This window comes from Scophthalmus maximus, chromosome 1, assembly GCF_022379125.1.
Source record: "Scophthalmus maximus strain ysfricsl-2021 chromosome 1, ASM2237912v1, whole genome shotgun sequence".
Lineage (NCBI taxonomy): Eukaryota > Metazoa > Chordata > Actinopteri > Pleuronectiformes > Scophthalmidae > Scophthalmus > Scophthalmus maximus.
In genome coordinates this window covers 11,333,504-11,353,287 of record NC_061515.1, presented here as the reverse complement: position 1 = coordinate 11,353,287, position 19,784 = coordinate 11,333,504, and the positions used below count along the sequence as shown (strand labels likewise).

At 42.0% G+C, this 19,784-nt stretch overlaps 2 protein-coding genes across 3 annotated transcripts; one reads left to right on the top strand and one right to left on the bottom strand.

Moving 5' to 3' along the window:
- Positions 1–12: 12 nt before the first annotated feature.
- LOC118290733 (potassium-transporting ATPase alpha chain 1) lies at positions 13–10,027 on the bottom strand. Its single transcript, XM_047329301.1, has 24 exons — positions 8,919–10,027; positions 8,224–8,328; positions 7,822–7,881; positions 7,502–7,705; positions 7,290–7,403; positions 7,062–7,196; positions 6,456–6,573; positions 5,987–6,255; positions 5,695–5,773; positions 5,405–5,524; positions 5,112–5,221; positions 4,865–4,999; positions 4,566–4,758; positions 4,165–4,340; positions 3,867–4,003; positions 3,493–3,643; positions 3,047–3,215; positions 2,421–2,575; positions 2,023–2,146; positions 1,592–1,737; positions 1,286–1,419; positions 661–762; positions 456–547; positions 13–350 (listed from the first exon to the last, which is right to left on the bottom strand). The coding sequence occupies exons 1-24, from the start codon at positions 8,928–8,930 to the stop codon at positions 322–324; spliced, it is 3,069 nt and encodes a 1,022-aa protein (XP_047185257.1). The 5' UTR covers positions 8,931–10,027; the 3' UTR covers positions 13–321.
- A 2,230-nt stretch (positions 10,028–12,257) lies between these two features.
- tbrg4 (transforming growth factor beta regulator 4) lies at positions 12,258–18,753 on the top strand. 2 transcript variants are annotated; one of them, XM_035618379.1, is made up of 11 exons: positions 12,258–12,398; positions 12,836–13,330; positions 13,449–13,769; positions 14,202–14,376; positions 14,831–14,988; positions 15,125–15,235; positions 15,344–15,488; positions 16,195–16,431; positions 17,364–17,451; positions 17,550–17,664; positions 18,190–18,753. In XM_035618379.1, exons 2-11 carry the CDS (start codon positions 12,920–12,922, stop codon positions 18,289–18,291), a joined length of 1,863 nt encoding a protein of 620 aa, XP_035474272.1. In that variant the 5' UTR covers positions 12,258–12,398; positions 12,836–12,919; the 3' UTR covers positions 18,292–18,753. The 2 variants fall into 2 exon arrangements, with proteins under 2 accessions (XP_035474272.1, XP_035474212.1); XM_035618319.2 differs by lacking the exon at positions 12,258–12,398 and adding an exon at positions 12,435–12,535.
- The last annotated feature ends 1,031 nt before the right edge of the window (positions 18,754–19,784 follow it).

Below are 19,784 nucleotides of genomic sequence, written 5' to 3'. Positions count from 1 at the left end.
TTGAGGTCATCGTTGGTCTTAAAATTCTTTATTAGTACAAATACAATGCAGCCACGGTCAAAGAGCTTGAACACATCAAATCTGTGTGACTTATTCAACAGTGACTTTCAGTATTGATTAACGTTTTTATAGGTTATTAAAACGATTTAGGCAGACTCTTAATTGATATTAAAAGACAGGATAATCTACAAATATATAGATTACAAAGTAAAATAGATGAACTATAAATTAGGTCAGACCATCCGGGTTTGCGGCACTCTGTTTATGAGTGATGCTCTCATGCATATGGATGGAAGGGTGAGTGAAAGGGCATCTCTGGTCTCAGTAGTATAACTCCTGATCCCACCAACCTGGGAGAGCACAAGCCATAGATTAATGAGAACTCACTGGATGTACAGTAGAGAGGGTGATGGATAAAAAAAAAATGGTTAGGGAGGTGATGAATTTCAACTTACTTCCTGGATATCTTCTGACTCCTAACTTCCTGATCTCATCATAGACAAAGATTAAAATACCATATGGAACAGGAACAAACCACCACTGGACCCTGAAGTAGAAACACAACATGTAACATTACACTATGTGCCACAGATTTTTTCTTTTTTTAATCAAGTCTGAGGTTTAATTTCCGATGGTGACCATGTGACTGTCGGCTTTTACCTGATGGGCATGAAATTGAAGATATTGGGCATCCCCGGGCAGTAACAAAGCAGATTACCAAGTAAGAGCTGGAAGACTATGGCACTAACCAGGACACGGTTCCTGCACACAAATAAACACGGAGGTAACAAAAACTCAGCTGGAATCTTGTTAGTTCAGGATTTAATTGTTTCCATATGAAATGGATGCATCTGCTTGCAAATGAATTCATGAAATTCTATTTTGAGTTTTATACACCTTTAAGAGAAGACTTCAAATATGAATGATCCATAAGTCACAAAATATGGTGTTTAATAAGGTATTTAAAAGCATGTATTTGAGTTCCTGAGAGCTGCACATGAAAAGAAAAACAAAACTTTGTCTGTTTCAGGTTTTCTAAACAAACCGCTCCAAATATTTAAAATGGCAAAAGTAGCAAATAGTCTATTTTAATGATGTGACTATGAGAATTAAAAATAGGGTTAACCATCAAGGAATAATGGCAAGATAATGTTCTTCTTATTCTGCTGATAACTAAACTAGAGTTTTAACATTTTTACAAACACGGAAATAACCCCGCAAATGTTAACGCTACAACCTCAGTTATGAATAAATACTATTGTGTTCGGGATGTGTGTTTACCGACCTGAAGAAGCCTTGCTGGAACACAGAGAGACGTCTGGTTTTTCTGATCAGCACATCAGAGATCTGACAGATCTCTATACTGACGAAAAATACAGTGTAGCACGTGTACTCCTGGTACAGCCTCTGACTGAACGTCTGCGAGCCGAGGCAAGAACATAAGAGGAGGAGTTATTTGGTTTCTGTGCTGATTAAAGATATCAATAACCCCCATACCCAACCACTTTCTGTTGGTCTAATGCAGGAGACAAACATCACACATTTTTATGTCTGTATATTACAAAGGTAGCATCTCTGAGTGTGTACTAACCCATTCTTGCCCATAGCTGTCCTGTAAGTCTTGGAGGTGAACGTCCTCCCACTGGGAGCGCAGGCCGATGCACAAGAGCGGAAACCAGCCCTCCTGGGCCATCGCTGTGAAATAATCTGTAAAACCTGCGAAAGACTGGATGGCTCCTACGATAAAGAAAGACAAAGGGGCCGAAACTGTTTTAAAAGAATATAAATCTAGCTTATTGGCTGTGTGACACCATTCAGAGATCACACGAGGCTCAACCTCCCCAGAGGGATTCTGACTGTCTTGACAAACAATTCAGGTAACTTTTATGGGTGTATTTCATACCTATGTGAAGTAAGTATTCAGTTCAGTTCAACTGGTGCAAGTAATATCGAGCATGGATGTTTTATTGACTGTCACAGACAAACACACGCACACACGCGCGCACACACACACAATCTCACCTATCTGGAAGTACGAGTACACAGCCAGGGCTTCGTTTACCAGGCGATCCCGACGAGGGTTCCTGGGCTTCAGGTGCATGATGTCACTCTCGGCTTTCTCATAAGCCAGAGAAACAGAGGGGTACTACAGGATAGACGGGAATGAAGGACGGATATGGAATTATATCTCTGTACAGCAGATATGGGTGTGAGGAAGATGATGATGGTGTAGCTAATTTTATTATTGATGTCACCCTATCATAAGACTGGTGAAAGTTAATGTGTCCCAGTTAAATGCAAGCAAATATTAAGACACGATCACCATCCATAACAATGATAAATCAGAACTGTAATGACCATAAATAGCTCATTTCTTTTCTTGCTGAATTGGTAACCAACAACGCCACCGCTGTACTCACGATGTCGGTGGCCAGTTCGATGAAGAGAATGGTGATGCAGCCCAGAGGAAGCGGCACGCTGACGGTGATGTAGATCAGATAGGGAGTCAGCTCAGGAATGTTTTTGGTTAGTGTGTAGGCAATAGATTTCTTGAGGTTGTCGAAGATGAGACGGCCTTCAGACGATCACACAAACACGAGTTCATACAGTGGTCAGTGTACAAATCATCTACCTGCAGATTCTCTCTCACATTCTGGTCACTGGGAATTTTCTCCTCAAGCATCTTGACTCTTAAAGAATCTCCATGTACATATTATATTATATAAACTGTTAACTGTAAAGAAGACATCAAAAGGCATCACATCCTTTCAACATTCTGTCTTGTTTTTTTGAAGTCTCTTATCAAAACCTAAATGTTTTCACTATCACTGTATGTAACTGCCAAGATAAATAAAATATTAATAAAACATTTTATTGTTTCAAGGTTATTTCTTACTATCTGCATCCAGAATTCTGGATATTTATATTTACTTAAACAATCATGAAGGAAAACTGGATTAGCACAGCTACCTTTATTATATTGCCAAGATACATATGATATACAAAAAAATGATTCCTTTTAATCTTTTCTTTAACCAAGCCTCACCCTGCTCCACTCCAGTGACAATAGAGGCGAAGTTGTCGTCCAGCAGGATCATGTCTGCAGCGTTCTTGGCAGCATCTGACCCAGCGATCCCCATGGCAATGCCAATGTCAGCCTTCTTCAGAGCCGGTGAGTCGTTCACGCCATCGCCTGTTACGGCCACGATAGAGCCCTGGTGGGGGGGGGGGGGGAGTTGTTTATCACAAGCCTCAAAATGCAGCTTGATCCCTCACACACCTAACTATGAACAAATGCAAACCAGTCTCCGCCCCTGATATCTCACCATTCACGGTCCTCCGAGGGGACCACACTTTTCAAATGATCAGTATAGGACATTTGCTTTAGAGTGTGTATCTTCCTTTAAATGATCGATAAATGTGTGTATGTGTGTGTGTGTGTGTGTGTGTGTGTGTGTGTGTGTGTGTGTGTGTGTGTGTGTGTATTTTTACCAGACGCTGACAACTCTCCACAATAATCAGTTTCTGCTGTGGTGATGTTCTTGCAAACACCATCTCGGGGTGGTTCCGCAGTGCGTCATCCAACTCATCACTGCTCATATCTTTTAGCTGACCCCCGCTGATCACACAGGCTCGGGCGTCCCTGCACACAGACAACACAGTGTCGCACTGAGTAACATGCGATGAACAGAAACAGGACCATGCATGCATGCACGAGAGTCTCATGTACAGTAGCCTAAATCTTTATAAGATGGTGATGTAGAATTATGCTGCCCTGACATAAATATACAGAAATGTATCTTCAGTTTCCTGATCTGTCACGGTGATGTACAGTGTTCAAAGTGTGGACAAGTGTGATCCAACACCTCTTGTTGACTTGTTCGACTGGTATGCGCTTCCTCTCTGCAATGTCTTCCACGGTTTCACTGCCTTCTGTGATGATGCCGACATTAGCTGCAATTGCCCTCGCTGTAATTGGATGGTCTCCCGTCACCATGACAACCTGAGGTTTCAAGACAGGGAAATGTATGACATGGACAAAGTCACAGAGTGAAAACAAGTTATCAGCGTTACAAAAGTCATTACTTGCATGTCATTTTTTTTGATTTAAATCCAAACCCAACCACAAGCCGTTTATGAGAATGCGGGGCAATGTGAACACACCCTGATGCCAGCGGTACGACATTTCATCACTGCATCGGGTACAGTGGCTCTCGGGGGGTCAATCATTGAGATGAGACCAGCGAAGCACAATCCGGACGTAGTGAAATTCATCTCATCAGGATCAAATCGATAGCCACGAGGAAACTCTTTCTCATTAAGATAAATGTGACAGAAACCTGGGAGGGGGGGGGAGGAATGTTTATCATTAGATATCAGTCTAATCACTTTATAAGCTTCAAAACTATGTGCCAGAAATACAAAAGCATTTGCACACAACTTCAGAAGGTTTTTACCAAATATGTATATTCTGGTTTGCTTTCAGTATATGGGGAAGGAACACATTCTAGTCTTAATTAGAAAGGGATTAGGCCACATCAGTGTAACAAGGAGAGTTTTCTAACCCAGTACTCTCTCTCCCAGTCCTCCCAGGTCCATGTAAGCAGTCTGAAAAGCTTCACTCCACTGCTCATCCAGAGGCAGCTCCTGGCCTTTTATCAAAATTGTGGAGCAGCGCTCGAGGATCCGCTCCGGTGCTCCCTTCATCACCAACAGGTAGCGTAGGTCCAGTGGATCCTCCAGCTCGTGAACAGACAGCTGGAGACAGAGAGGGGTGGTTGATGAAAGATGATTAAAGCTGGACATCAATCACGGGATTGTACCCTAGTAGTATCTCGGTATCAAAGTGGGGAACTGCTCTCACTTGGAACTTGTTGGTGGAGTTAAAGGGCACTTCCACCACTTTCTTGAAGCGATTGCGGTAGTCCATGATGTTCCCTACAGTGAGCTCTGTGAACTTCAGCAGAGCTGTCTCTGATGCATCTCCCACCACGAGTCTCTGTGTGAGAGACGGCAAAAGAGAGATACAACGTGACAATGGCCGAGAACAGAGGCTCTTATCTCCATAGCAGGAAGTCAACTACAAATGTCTCAACAGAAGAAATGTGTACCCTAGGAATAGGTATGCCTTCTTGATCGGGTCTGAACGTAGCTCTGTTGCACAGGGTGGCCACTCTCGCCAGTGAACGCCATGTCTCAGAAGACTGGTCAAAACTTTGCCCTGAAAACCACACAATCACATGATGACTCAAACGTGGAACAACAGTAATCCATCTTTAAAAAGCAGTCCACATGTTAGCTTATTATAGCATATTAATATCTATACTACAACATTGCTCACAAGAACATCGTTGATCTTTTTCAAAGGAAAATGCTTTGGACAAAATCAGACTGACGTGTTTACCTGACTGATCTTCGGTGGTGTCAGCAGCGTGGATGTGGTTGTCGAACCAGAGGTGAGCGACAGTCATTCTGTTCTGGGTCAGCGTGCCCGTCTTATCAGAGCAGATCACTGAAGTGGAGCCTAAACACCCACAGGTCATGAATATCTACACGCACCCATGCTGGAACAGTTTAATAAAGACCGAACTGCTCAAGTCGAGTCCTCATAAGATTTTCCCAGATCATAGAACAGACTCTGCCGGAATTCAACAGAACTACGAGGAGCAGGACATGTTCAGGTAGTTTACTCACCTAATGTCTCCACAGCCTCCAGGTTCTTCACAACACAGTTCTTCCTGGCAAGTCGTTTAGCAGTCAGAGATAGACACACCTGTTACCAAAGACATATCACTACAGAGCAGTGTCAAATCTGTCTAGCCAATAGAACATTATTTTACCCACAGTGTTGGATAGCACACATCTTGGTGCCATAATCCAAAGTGAACATTCATACCGAAATCTCATAAAGTACAATGAGATTGGGGTTTTTTTAATCATGAAGAATTTCAGAGATAGGAATCCACATTTGTTGCTTTAAACTCACAGTAACTGTGGCCAGCAGCCCCTCTGGCACATAGGCCACCACGATAGCCATGAAGAAGATCGTGGCTTCCAGGAAGGCGTATCCGATGAACATGGCAACCACGAAGAAGGTAAACCCGAAAAAGATTGCAAGACCAGCAATGATGTCCACAAAGTGCTCGATTTCTATTGCAATGGGGGTCTTCTCGTTGCCGACGCCGCTCGCCAAGCTGGCGATCCGACCGATGATTGTGCGATCACCCGTGTTAATGATCATGCCAGTTGCTATACCTGGAGAGGAGGAGAGGTTTATTCTAATCTTCCCTCGTCCGTCAGTCGTTACTGTCATTGTGCCCCTGAGCAAGGCACTGCAGTGGAAGAATTTACATAGAAACTAATAAATTAAACAAAACGGTTTTGATGTTTTGGCTGATTGGTGAATATCTAGGCCAGACCACCAATAGACATGTGCAGTATGTAGCCTGCTGTACCTTCCAGACAGGTGGTAGAGAAGAAAGCAATGTTCCTGGTCTCCAGTGGATTCTCATGAGTACATTCTGGACTCCTGGTCTGAGGTTCAGACTCGCCTGTCAAGGATGAGTTGTCCACCTGACACACACACACACGCACACACACGCATACCCGCACGCACGGTTCGTTACATGGGAATGGCTTGGAAGGGAAGGTGTGTGATGATGGATTGAGCTTGTTATTATTATTTTCAAAATTAAAGAAGTGGCTCATTCTTCCACTGTCTGTTACTTGGGTTGTACAAACATTACACTAACTGGCCTCATATGCAGCTCAATCCAGTTGGCACCAAACTCATTACAGTATAAATGAACTACACTGTCTGACCTCCCGAGGACTCAATAATGAAAAAGGTCACAATTTTGAAGTTGATCCTGCCTACTCTGAATGTAGAATAGCATTCGTATTTTTAAACAAGCAGAGTTCTGGAGACAATAAAAGATTGAAAAAAAGTTCAACAGCTTTTAAAGCATGAGCCTATGTATGCGTCAATACATTTTTTATTTTCTTAACAAGCAGCCTATCCTTCTTTGTCTATATTTATGTGTAGCGTGTGTGTTTTTTACCTTGCAAGCCTGACTAGTGATGATGCGGATATCGGCTGGGACTCTGTCGCCCCCTTTGATCTCCACCAAATCCCCCACCACCAGTTGGTAGGCGTTGATCTGATTTTTCTTTCCATCACGGATCACAACAGCTTGCTATCGGAGATTGGGAGACAGGGGGAAACAAGAGAGTGACAGACATGATAGGGAACGCCTTTTTTTTGCACTTTTTTGTTATGGGCAACTTACCTGTGGCACCAGATTCTTGAAGCTGGCGATGATGTTGGTACTCTTGAACTCTTGGTAGTATCCAAAGCATCCAGTAACCACAACGACAGCAATCAGAGTGATGGCCAAGTAGAGCTGAAGTCAGAAAGTTGTAACCATAAAAAAAACGGAACGATAGGAATGGCTGATTCAAATAGAGCTTTTCCTGCTCCTCTGTTGGTAATATTACTCACATCGTCAAAGCAGGTGAGGTTCCCTCTACTAAGTTCAATCCCGAAGGCAATGAAGCAGATGACAGCTGCGACCCACATCAGACACTGCAGCCCTCCAGCCAGCTGTCTGGCAAACTTCACATATTCTGGGGTTCCTTTTGGAGGCTTCAGTTCATTAGGACCATCTCTCTCCAAGATCTGCTGGGCAAAGGTGGAGGTCATGCCCTGTGGATGGAGAACAAAAAACCCAGATTAAAACTTATTTTAAATACATTTTTAAAAAAAAGGGAAAACAATTCCTAAAATAAACAAGAAAAGCCACAACAGAAGAACATTCTTACCTTGGTAACGCTCGTGTTATATCTCATCTCCAGCTCGTCTATTGTGATCTCGTGGTCGTCCTGCAAGAGACAGAGGACATCATTGATTCAGAATGCTACAGGACAGATCTGAGTGAATCGAGGATATTCATTCAGAGCTGTTACCACTAACTAAATTAACTATTCTATGTAGAACTTAGTCTTAACTTCACTGCAGCTGTAATTAAAGTCTGAGTTCACCACTTTTTTCTCATGTAAGTCTTCTCACTCCTGTGCAGACCTGAGGCTTTGTTAGTATCAGTGTCTGTCCATGCAGAGCAGAACTAATTATTTATCCATGAATTTAACAGGACTGTTGTACATTAAATTACACCGCTCATTACAGCTGCCACCCTCCCACTAGCTGTAACTGTCATTACTCACTATATCCATTTCTTTCTTCATGCCCTCCAGTTTCTCCTTTTTCTTTATCTTTTTCTTCTTCTTCTTTTCCATCTCTCCGTCCATCTCGAACATATTGTAAGAATCCTGAACAAAGCCAGAAATGGGAAAAATATTGACATGCATGAATTGATGTGCTTGATTTGTGAATATAACTCAAACAGTGCAATGGTTTATTTGACAGTAAATAGGCCTGAACACATCCTGACATTTCACACTGTGTACTGAAGCACAGTATATCCATGCCAGTCAGAGAAAAGAAACAGTCTGAGAAACAAGAGGCAGATGTATTTATTTTAACTTTATGTACCTATAGTAACACATTACAAATGGAAATTTGCAGCGGATGGAAGAAAGTAGTATATATATATATATATATATATATATATATATATATACAGACTACAAGAAATAAGCCCTATAACAAAACTTTATCTTATATAATCAAGGTAGTATAAATGATTATAAACTGTAATTATTATGAGCCTTGTCCATTTCTACAGACGTACATATACATGTATTATGTTTATCTGATCTAGTCTGTGTCTTTGTTAGATCATATTAAATTAAAACATTTGCACATTAGTGTTTTTACAATATTGAAGGACTTGACTACGGTATCCCACAGCCAAAACAAACAACGTGAATAGTCATCAAAAAATCTTCTGGGTCTTTACCGTTTTACTCATGGTTGCCGGTGTGATGGGAGGCCGCTCTCCTAAATCAATGGAGGTCCAGACCACTCGATTTTTCTTCCCCCTCGAAATTTTGGCCACTCAGTTATGGTCCAGTCCCAAACACAGACCCTGGTTCTCCCTCACCCTCTCTCTCTCTCACATATACACACACACATATATACACACAAACAATGGTTAGAAACAGGACAAATTTTCTGGAAAAGCCTTTTATACCTGAAACTCCCCTTTTAATACAGGCATGCGCACACACACACTTCTGGACACACACAGACACGTGATTAAACACGTACTTAAATACGACAATTTGCGTAAAATGGGACCTCATGTAACAACAATGTCACCCCAAGGCAGGTCAAACACACACACAAACGCGTTCATATCACAAGCGTAGGCAAGTGTTTCTCTGTCTCTATCTCTTATCATTCCGTTGCACGTTTCTTTTCCTGATAAACTGATTTGACGAAGGAGCAGTGAAGGTTAAAACTGGCCAATGTCGTTCCTACCAGTGCGCCTGACATTGCCCTGTATCAATTTACACCAAAAGCTACACCACAGGCTACCACGGGCCTTCGAGTCATTCGACATATCCATTGACAGTCGATGATTCCCTGCAGCACCACAAAACTTAATATGAAGGGAAGACAAACTCCGGGAGACAACTGCCAGGAAGCTCGAGTTAGTCAGCTGTCACGCCATGGTGCCAATCCCTGCTCACATTATAGAATAGCTTTGGAAAAAGCCACAGACAGAGGCAGGTTAATGGTGTCAACATGTCCACTGAGGTTGAGTTTCCTCCTCCTCCTCCTGTGGGCTACAACTGGCTGTGTGATACTATGATGGCAACACACTGTCTGTGACCCCATGCCTTCCTCTGTCTTCAGCTTCTACTCCGCACTTCATTTGTCATGATGTCTGCTTGTGATACCCAGTCGTTGTGTCTACTAACTTTAAAAAAAAAATTGATTTGAATAGTCTCTCCTTTAGTCCCTCTCTCCTATCCTCTCCTTTATCATTCATTCATTCATCGTCTACCGCTTTATCCATTTAAGGGTCGCGGGGGAGCGCTGGAGCCAATCCCAGCAAACATTGGGCGAGAGGCGGGGTTCACCCTGGACAGGTCGCCAGCCTATCACAGGGCCACATACAGAGACGGACAACGATTCACTCTCACATTCACACCTACGGTCAATTTAGAGTCTCCAATGAACCTAACCCCATTCTGCATGTCTTTGGACTGTGGGAGGAAGCCGGAGAACCCAGGGGAACCCACGCATACACGGAGAGAACATGCAAACTCCACACAGAAAGGCCCTGGTTGAACCGGGACTCGAACCCAGAACCTTCTTCCTGTGAGGTGAAGGTGCTAACCACTACACCAACATGCAGCCTCCTCTCATTTAATCAACTACCAATTACTGACATTTAGGGTTAGGGGGTTACAAACATCACTGATGACAATATTTTTATGTTTTTATATGTTTATAAAGAGCTGATTTTTATTGTGGGATTTGACAAACAGATCTAATCTTGAATTTTGAGTTTTGGTGGCTTTTTTGATCACAGATTTAAGCTTTAAATTAAACAAATATACAAGACCATTTCAAACACGTGTCCGCAGCCCTGTCTACATGGTTTAAGGAAGCTCAGGTGACTACAGTAATAAAGTAGTTAATGTAGAAAGTACAGTAGTAAATGTAAAAATTAAGATGGACTGTTGCATATGCTGTCACACAGTTACTGCATCATAGAATGTACAAGGTTACATTAGTATTACTGTATTGCCTATTGGCAAAGACATGTTGTATTAATCTAAATATTACAGAATAGGACAAATTATGGGAACATAATTTAATTTTAGAAGGAATGCCTGATTCCTATCAATTTTATAACAAAATGTATAGGAGGAGGAGTAAAGAGGGAAAGTTGAGTAAAGAGTGAAAGTTGAATTAAGGTCACCCTGTCCCTTAACTGTTCCTGCCCAGAACATGTTGCATGCTGGGTAAATACCATCCAGGTAAGATAAGTTGCGTGTTAGAGAGTCAACATTGTACTGTACTGTATACTGTAGAATGACAGTATAATCAAGGTAATGGCATCAGCCTGATTTTATCAGCTCTAATCACACATTGTTGGGGGGGGGGGGGGGGGGGGGGTGATGATGATGGGGTAACAACACAGGGAGACATGGGACACAGGCCGGGGGAGCAACACACACTTTTTTATGTAATGAATATAATTCAATTCAAATTCAATAAACCTCACACTCACAATCTCTGGCTCCTGTAGCTAGAGGTTAAAGGCTTCATCCACATCACAAAACAGATACTGTATGTTTGTACATTATCCGGGCTAACGAGTTGCATCATATGAAATCATATGAAACGCACTCCCCTACAGTAAATCATGACATCTCATTGGCTTCAATTCTAAACTAAAATGAATGGAAGAGCAGTATTGAATTGTTGCTGTGACCCTTCAGATTATTGTTTATCTTAAACTCATCTTTTGCATACATTTTTTTATTCAAACAAATAAAAGGTTTCGGCTAAGTTAACCATTTCTCAGTAAACCCAATTGTTTCACTACCAACACTTACATATTACACTAGTGTGGGGGTGTACAGAGCCCCCCAGCGGCCGTCGGGTAGAAATGCATGATAAATGACGTCTACAGCACATGAGTCATCAGATTTTATTTGATACGACTGGTTTTAGTTAATGTTTGATCATTTCTGAAGGGAACCCTTTTTGTTTAGCTCATCGATGTATTTGTATGCATCTAAGTGTTGCTGCATGAGGGAATAACTTTTCTTGATTCCTTTGCTATTATTCGGAATAATAGGCTGTAGCTGCCAAGTAATACTGTCTCTGGTATTGCCTCTTCGGTCAAAATTAAACGCTTGACAGAATCGAAACAAACAAGTGCCGATGAAAACATTGAACATTTTACCATAGCTCTTCAGAAAAATGAAGTTGCAGTGTGGATGCATTATTCAACAAGGGTTTTTTTTTTGTTTTTTTTTCATTTATATTTTTTTATTTTTTTACCTGTGGAAAATGACGCTTCCTCCTAAATCAGACCAGGTGTTGCGCGTATGAAGTGCAAACATTTAATGAATTGAATATTTATTCTACCACGTGACCACTGTCTGGCTCCGTGGTTGTGACAGAAGAGTCAGAAAACTCGCTCACTTTGCCTCACAAAGGAAACACCAGTGGACGACTCACCTGAATCTTCACCTCACACAAGACAACCTGGACATAATCATAAAAAAAGAAGAAAAAGAAGAAAAAAAAGGTGATTTCTGAGCACGAATTCTCCGGAATAAGACAAACCAATTACAACTGCGTTCGCCCGTCACGTGGCAAAGACCGACTACGTCATTTCCCCGCGACTGCTTCCGACAGCCAAGTCCATGTGATGAGGCTCCGGTGAGGTTATCGTGTTATGTATCTACAGGTAAGTCTTCGATTTTGTGTTAGGGTGACGTATGTCCGCGTTCGGCTTTTGCTAATGACGCTCGGGGTCGTGAGAGGAGACGCCCGTAGCTGCTCGGCTGCGTTTTTTTCACCGCGCGTCCTGTGTTGCGCGACAAGGTCAGCACTTACGGTTACATGTCAGCAGCTCGTCCCCGGCGTCAAAACAAAAACGGCAACGAATTTACAGCATGCCGTAACGCCATTGTGTGCCCCAGACAGGTGGCCAATTACAACTGCGGGTTACACAACTGCGGGTTACACAACCATTACATGAGCCCCGATATCTATCACCAGGGGGCGATGGAAGATGAATGAAGTATATAGTGGAAGACTTGACTTGACTGGGTTCGACTAAATTAAACTGAGCTAGTGAAGGCTGTGATCGTTTCTGACATATGTCTTCGTCCTTTCCTTTAGGCTGAATGTTGGATGCTTACGCTGGCTGCGACATTGTGAGAGACCTCCCCCACCCGTGGCCACAGTCTTGTCCCTTCAGACACGATGGCAGGTCGCCTCTTGGGCAGATATGCGCCTCTGCTCTGCAGGACCTCCTCCCAGGCTCCAGCTGCAACCGCTGCCATCGCTGTCCGCCTGTGTCCGGCTGCCACAGAGATGCGGAGGGCTCGGGGCTGGCCAAGGGTCACAGAGAGGCTAATGTGCCAGGGAAAGACTGTTCCCAACAATGTCACCATCACAAACTTTTTAAAAATCTCACAATTGGACAATATTTTGGAAAAGGCAGCAGTGCCAGAGGACATCCTGCTGGCCTGGGCAGAGCATGGACGAAATGCTAATCAAGCTGCTAGAACCCTCTTTACGTTGGCTGTGATGGTGGTGAAGACGAAGGGGGATTTTAATGTTCTGATGCTGGATCCAAGGCTACTGGATATGTTGAATACCCTATACAGACAGGTAAGGAAGACAGACACAGAGGTGAACCAACCTTGTCATAGTGTATGGTGATCAACATTTGACTTGAGCTCTTGTGCTTGTCCGTGATTACTCATTCATGTGAGTGTTTTTCTTCCAGGTGCCTTCAGTGTGGAACAGCAACATAGTGTGTGCCTTGCGAGCTCTCTGGATCATAAACCTGCCCTCCACCAACCCTGTACTCGAATCTGTCCAGACGGAGGTCCTGTGGCGAATACGCAGATTCAGCTTCAAACAACTGTCCCACATAGCAGACATGGGAACTTTTCATAAGGGATACAAGAATGAAGCAATAGTGAATGCCGTAATGAAACAACTGGAACTGCGCTGGACTGAAATCAATGACAGTAAAACTATCAGTTTACTGATAGTCAAAGGACGAAACCTTTCCCCTACCTTGATGGACAAATTAGAGGACAAGGTATGAGTTATCATTGAACACAGTAAATGTTCCAGATGAACATGTTAATCTCAAACTGTGTGTGCTAGGCCAAGTATTTTTGAAACAGAAGATGAATTACTGCCTTTAAAAGCTTGACAGGGTTTTTCTCTGCTGAAGTAAAGTTACATGTAATTCCATATGATTTGTTAAAGGAGTAATGTAATTGTACAATGTTTGAGGATATAGTAGAAGAAGTATACTACTGATGCAATCCGTTATGAATGAGCCCTCTAGATTATATCTAAATCTTTGTCTCCAACGGGGAAAGGTATAAGAAAGTTTTGATATTTAGCTTACATAAACACAGCAACAACAAACAAATCTAATGCGTGAGAGCTCCAGTAGATGTTTGATGCAGATGGTCTGTAATCCTAAACCATTGTGATGACCTTTGACTTGTATGTCTTGCAGGCTTTGGAGCTCGCAGAGGGATTTTCTGCTACAGAGATCCGTAGAGTCTGTTTGTCTTTGGCTACTCAGAGTCGCAGAAGTGTCCCACTGCTCAGAGCTCTCTCCTATCATCTTCTTAAGAAGCCATCATCAGAGTTCACCACTCCACTTATATTGGACATGGCTTTTGCTTATGGTAATGACACTCAAAATATAATAACATGGCTTCTTACATTCAAAGTATGCATCCACCAATATCAAACTTGTGGCAAGCCCTCAAGCTAGACTGGTAAGGGGTTATAGGCTCAAAGATGGAGTAACGAACCGCCTGTAGGAGTTTTATTTTGTTAGATTTAATGCTGCAAATCATGAGCCCTTCTGAGGTTTTCTAGTTAGAATTTTAATGGCAGCTGCTTTTGTTGATTACATTTTGTTCCCCCTGTGTTAATTTACAATTTTTTTTTGTTTTTTTTACAACTTTGTGAAATATTGTTTGTTAAACCTCTGTAATGGACTATCATGTAGTAGTAGCAAAAAAATATAATCTCCTGTGTAAACTTGGATATGTAGTGCAACTTGGAAGCGATCATCTTCTCACTTGCAGACTGTACACTGCTAACAGCATCATCTCTGCCTTTGCCCTTCTCTAGGGAAGTTGAATTTCCATCACAGTCAGGTATTTCAGAGAATGGCCTCAGAGTTGTTGCCCAGAGTCCCGGAGCTGTACCCGGTTAATGTCATACGCTGCTCTAAATCACTGGGCTTCCTCAAATGGCTCCACATCCCTCTCTTTGAGGCCTTTGCTGAGGTTAGTCACTCACCTTATACTAGAGTCATTTAATTTTGAAGAGTGCATTATGTCTAATTTCAGATAAACTGATATATATATATATATATATATATATATATATACATTTTTTTTTTCTCTGTACATTTTTCAACAGCACTACATGGCAAACAGTGAGAAGTATAATATCCCTGCGGTTTGTAATTTGCTCATGTCATTTGCCAGACTGGGCTTCCAGCCCAGCATGAATGAACAGTTCTACAACAAGGTACTTGTGACATTAAAGGCCGTCTGTTTTCTTTCACATGGTTGTTTCTACTTCCTTCCTTGAATTTATCCTCTGTGTTGTTTTCTCTGTGTGCCAATTTGTGTACAGGTTCACTCTTTGCTGGAGGTGTCCCTCTCTGGCCTAGAACCCTTGCTGCAGACGAATGTGGTTTGGTCTCTGTGTGTGCTTCAGCAGGCAAAGCCCCAATACCTCATCCCCCTCACACAACAACAGCACCTTACCCGTCTGTCAGGTGAGGCACATAGCTGTGGATGTTCATCAACACCTGCTCCTCTGAACTTGGAGATGCTGGCAAAAGTGTTTCAGGCACCAGAGCATGACACTCGTGCTCTTAATCAGGCTCTGAAATTGACCATATAATAGTATTTCACAAAGCTTGTAGCTTTTGGAAATCTTGGGTTTTAGATAGTCAGAAAAAACATGCAATTTATAGGTGTCACCCTGGGCTCTGGTGACACCAAATGACAGATTCTAATTAAATAAAGCCATTAGTAATAATAAAAGTTATAATGTCAACATTTAAAGATGTTGGAGCTTTACATTTGCACTCCTCTGGTACATCTCAATAGACCATGAAAGGACATTACAGTTTAAATAAGCTTGGATTAATGAGCCAATAATTGTCCCCGCATCAGGAATCCCCTTCTCATCATAGGTTACTAGGCCCAAGGGTGGGGATAATTTGTTTGGGAACATAATGCATAAATTAGTCATATTATTTTTGTTTGAAATACAGTGGTCTCTGTCAGCAGAAGGGCAAAATACCATTGTGGCTCAGTAGATGGCAGTACAGCACAAATACATTTTTGTTTAGAAAGGCTTATTAATCCCCGTTTCAAGATATAAAGCATAACTACAAAACATTGTCCTTGCCAGTGGGTTGTCTGCCCGCACTTATTTCCTTTATTGTTTTCTTTTCTGTTTTTTTTCCTTTATAGGCGGCGGTGTAGTTGGAGAGAACATTCGACTGAAGCTCCTCCACATTGCTGCCACTCTCCACTTAGAGTATCCAGGTTCCTCAGATTCGGATATTCCATCGTCCCTGACTTATTCATCAGTTTCGCCCACTCTCTCCCCACTGCAAAGCAGTCTGAGAGAGGAATTACAGAGTTTGGTGGGTGGGAGGACAGAGGCCCTTCGCACTGGGGTTGACACTGTGTATGGATGGACCCTCGGTAAGGGGAAAGACGAGCAAAATCTCTGACAGCAAGGATGTGTGTTCCTCAAGGATCTGTTTTAGGACCAATCTTATTTTCTATGATCGATGGTGAAATGATTTTGTTGTAGAATTTTATCCAGTTAATGTACCCCTTTTATGCAGATGGCATCATCTCTAAAATAGGCAATGGGTTATTTAGTCTGCTTTTGACAAGTTACAAATATCTCTAGTCAAGTTTAAATTGGTACTAAAACTCCAGACGGATTGAATTAATGATTTTTACCCATTCTTATTCATAACCCTCTGATGGTATGGTTTTAACAATAGATGCCACTCGTCTGAAGTGGGTTACCTCTTACAAATACCTTTGCATCTGGCTTGATGACAAGTTGTCCTTCCGAGTACATATTGATAGCGGCTTGAAAAGTCAGACCGAAGATAGAATTCTATTTTCATATAAAAGTGCTTTTCTTTTACTGATAGAAAAAGATTAGTCGAAAGTACCTTTTTCCAGTATTAGATTATGGTGATGTAATATTATGTATATGCGTGCATCTCGATCTCTCTTGAAAAAGCTGACCGTAGTATATCATGTTGCATTACAACTGGCGCAACCGCCCGTGCACATCTCTGTAAGACATCACCAAGTTTTGGATGGAAAACCCATATCCTAATTTTTACTGCAAAAGCTTTACTGGGCAAATTACCGCACTACTTTTCTGATCATCAGAGAAAAATTGTCCGTAAGGTCCCAACTAACCGAATAGAGCTGGGTAAATCAGATTTTTGGATTCGTAAAATAAATGAAACAAGATGGCCCATAAATATACTGTCAGATCATGCACACAGTCACGCTGTCTGTTCCTTTAATTATTGGAGAACTTCTGCTCTGACAGCAATATTTTCAATGCAGTTCTTTTTACAACTGACATGTCCTTCTCTAATCAGAGGGTGAGCTGGTAGTGGATAGTGACAACAAACCAGTTGACGTGTCGATAATGGAAAACGCTACTCTGCCCAGTCGAGGGGTACAGCGGTGAGTCATGGGAGAATCAAGTGAGCTTCGTTGTCTTGACGTTTTTTTTCTCTTGCTGTGTTAAGCTTTTACTCTCTGTTCCTGTCTTTTGTTTTTAGGGTTGCTTTCTTGGCTTGGGAATATCCCCACTTTGGCTCCAAGAGTAAAGACCTTCTGGGGCGGTTTGTCATGATGAAGCGACATCTTCAGTTGGCGGGCTTCATCCTAGTGGAGGTAGGGAGAGGCAGGAGTTTGGATAACCAAGATTTGTAGCAGTGTTTAATTTTCTTTTTTTTAGGCAGAGATCATACAATTTTCTCCATATCAGATGAACTGAGTTGTTTGTTTCTCACACTGTGTACTAAAGCCATTTTAGAAAGGAATTTTCGGAATTTGCCGCTGTAACCGACAGGCTAAGGCCATGCAAACAATGGTCTCATTACTTTGGTAGAACTGAGAGTCAGGAGAGTCCCGCTGCAGTCTGTGGTATAAATAGATTCCAGCGGCAGCTCTGCTTCATCTAGGCCAGTCCAGGCACTCTCGCCCTCTTCTAGGACAATTTCCTGAGCCAATAGCAGCATCACTTCCCTTTAAGGGTTGCAGTGTTGCAGGATGTGTCATCTGAGCAACATTGTTGACAACTACTTGAGACCAAAAGCCAGCAATTAAATGCCTTTTTAAAAGAAATGACAATAAGGAGTTAATTGCTCACTAGCAAAAGAAATGTATGATAAACTCAATTATTTTATCCTCTTTCAGGTCCCGTATTACGAATGGCTGGAGTTGAAGTCAGACTGGCAGAAGTCGGCGTACCTGAAGGATAAAATTAGGAAGGCTGTCGCCGAGGACATGGCCAAGTAAACTGTGCAAAGTCTAGATCAAAATGTGCAGGCTCAGCTAAATCAGCGCTTTCCCAATCAAATGGGACCACAGGGAATACACGCATACACCCACGTTCACACTCGGACCAGAGCAGCACTGCAGAACATCTATCTTATACTCGTATCAGGAAAAAAAAAAAATCATACTTTTTTTCACTCTGGTTCCCTTGGCAGTGTGGGGGGCTTTCCCTGTTTCCATGGTGATGACGAGCAGGATTTTTTTGAGCCAGAGCGACAGAAATAAACAACAATGAATTGTGCAGTAGAAGATGATATATGATCAAGGAGAAGTCTGACATGTCAGAGGCACCTGGACCGTTTGTAGAATTTTGGCCAAAACCATTGCCTGATATCAGCATTTGCATAAATTGATTAACTTAACTCTCTTTGTGGACGTGTGTGGAGTCATCTTATGATGGAATAAATTGTTTTATTGCTGTTACTTTGTATTGTATTGTTTGTTCCCAGTTTTTTTTTTCTTTAATTCTTATCAGATTGATTTTGCATTGCAGGATTCAGTTTCAGAATTTGAGGGCACGTGTCATGCATTCAATTCAATTTTATTTGTATAGCGCCAAATCACCAAATACATTGTCTCAAGGCACTTTACATAGTAAGGTTGAGACCTCACAAGATTACAGAGAAACTCAACAGTTCCCACAATGAGCAAGCACTTGGTGACTGTGGAGGAGAAAAACTTCCCCTATAACAGGAAGTAATATCTAGTAGAACCAGACTCATATGTCAGCGGCCATGTGCTGTGACCGGTTGGGGTGAGAGGAGAGGTGGGCAGAAAGAGGGGACACATAGGTGCAACTACATTGTTAATAATAAGAATAAAGTTAACAATGGATATGGATCCTGCAGCTCTGGAGACAGATTCATCTTTCCACAGTTTGTGACGTGATGTATATACATACATGGGGGCATTCATTAACTAGGACTTGATGTTATAATCCCCGAAGTGATGTCTGTAAGCATTTTCTCAGAGAGAGTACATAGTGTATTAGATCGTATTTGGTGTGGTATTCAGACTGAGGATGCTTCATTTTACACCCAACTGCTAGTTCTCACACCTCTCTGGTATATTGGTAATTGATAGACTTATTTATTTATTGGATCAGCAATGAGCAACAAAATTTTGTTACAGAATTCATCCATATTTTAGGTGGTTTATTCCTTTTGGTTAGCAATATCAAATACTAGGCATTCAAGTCACTAGATATGTTTAAATGTTCAATTGCTGTTGACTTTGCATGTACGTATATTCTTAAATTCCATGCTTTATCTGTCGTTCATGTGCGTGTTTGTTGGTGAAAAGCAGCACTATCTCGGAGAAGGGTTGAGTTTCTCTGATGAACCCTTTGCTGACCTGAAACTGCTTATTCAACACCATGGGGCAGCAGCAGCAGCACTCTGACACCAGAGGCTGCGAAATGGCAGAAAGAAGAAGCCTGACTAATGCAAACCGAG

What these genes read in the sequence shown, in the direction of transcription:
- LOC118290733 (XM_047329301.1), bottom strand. An exon ending in GGAGGCTGTGGAGACATTAG is followed by an intron (nt 5,525 to 5,694) that starts GTGAGTAAACTA and finishes GTGGGTGTTTAG; the next exon opens with GCTCCACTTCAGTGATCTGC. An exon ending in TGTCACTGGAGTGGAGCAGG is followed by an intron (nt 2,576 to 3,046) that starts GTGAGGCTTGGT and finishes GATCGTCTGAAG; the next exon opens with GCCGTCTCATCTTCGACAAC.
- tbrg4 (XM_035618379.1), top strand. Translation starts at nt 12,920, where the DNA reads ATGGCAGGTCGCCTCTTGGGCAGATATGCGCCTCTGCTCTGCAGGACC. An exon ending in TGAATACCCTATACAGACAG is followed by an intron (nt 13,331 to 13,448) that starts GTAAGGAAGACA and finishes TTTTTCTTCCAG; the next exon opens with GTGCCTTCAGTGTGGAACAG. An exon ending in GCACCTTACCCGTCTGTCAG is followed by an intron (nt 15,489 to 16,194) that starts GTGAGGCACATA and finishes TTTCCTTTATAG; the next exon opens with GCGGCGGTGTAGTTGGAGAG.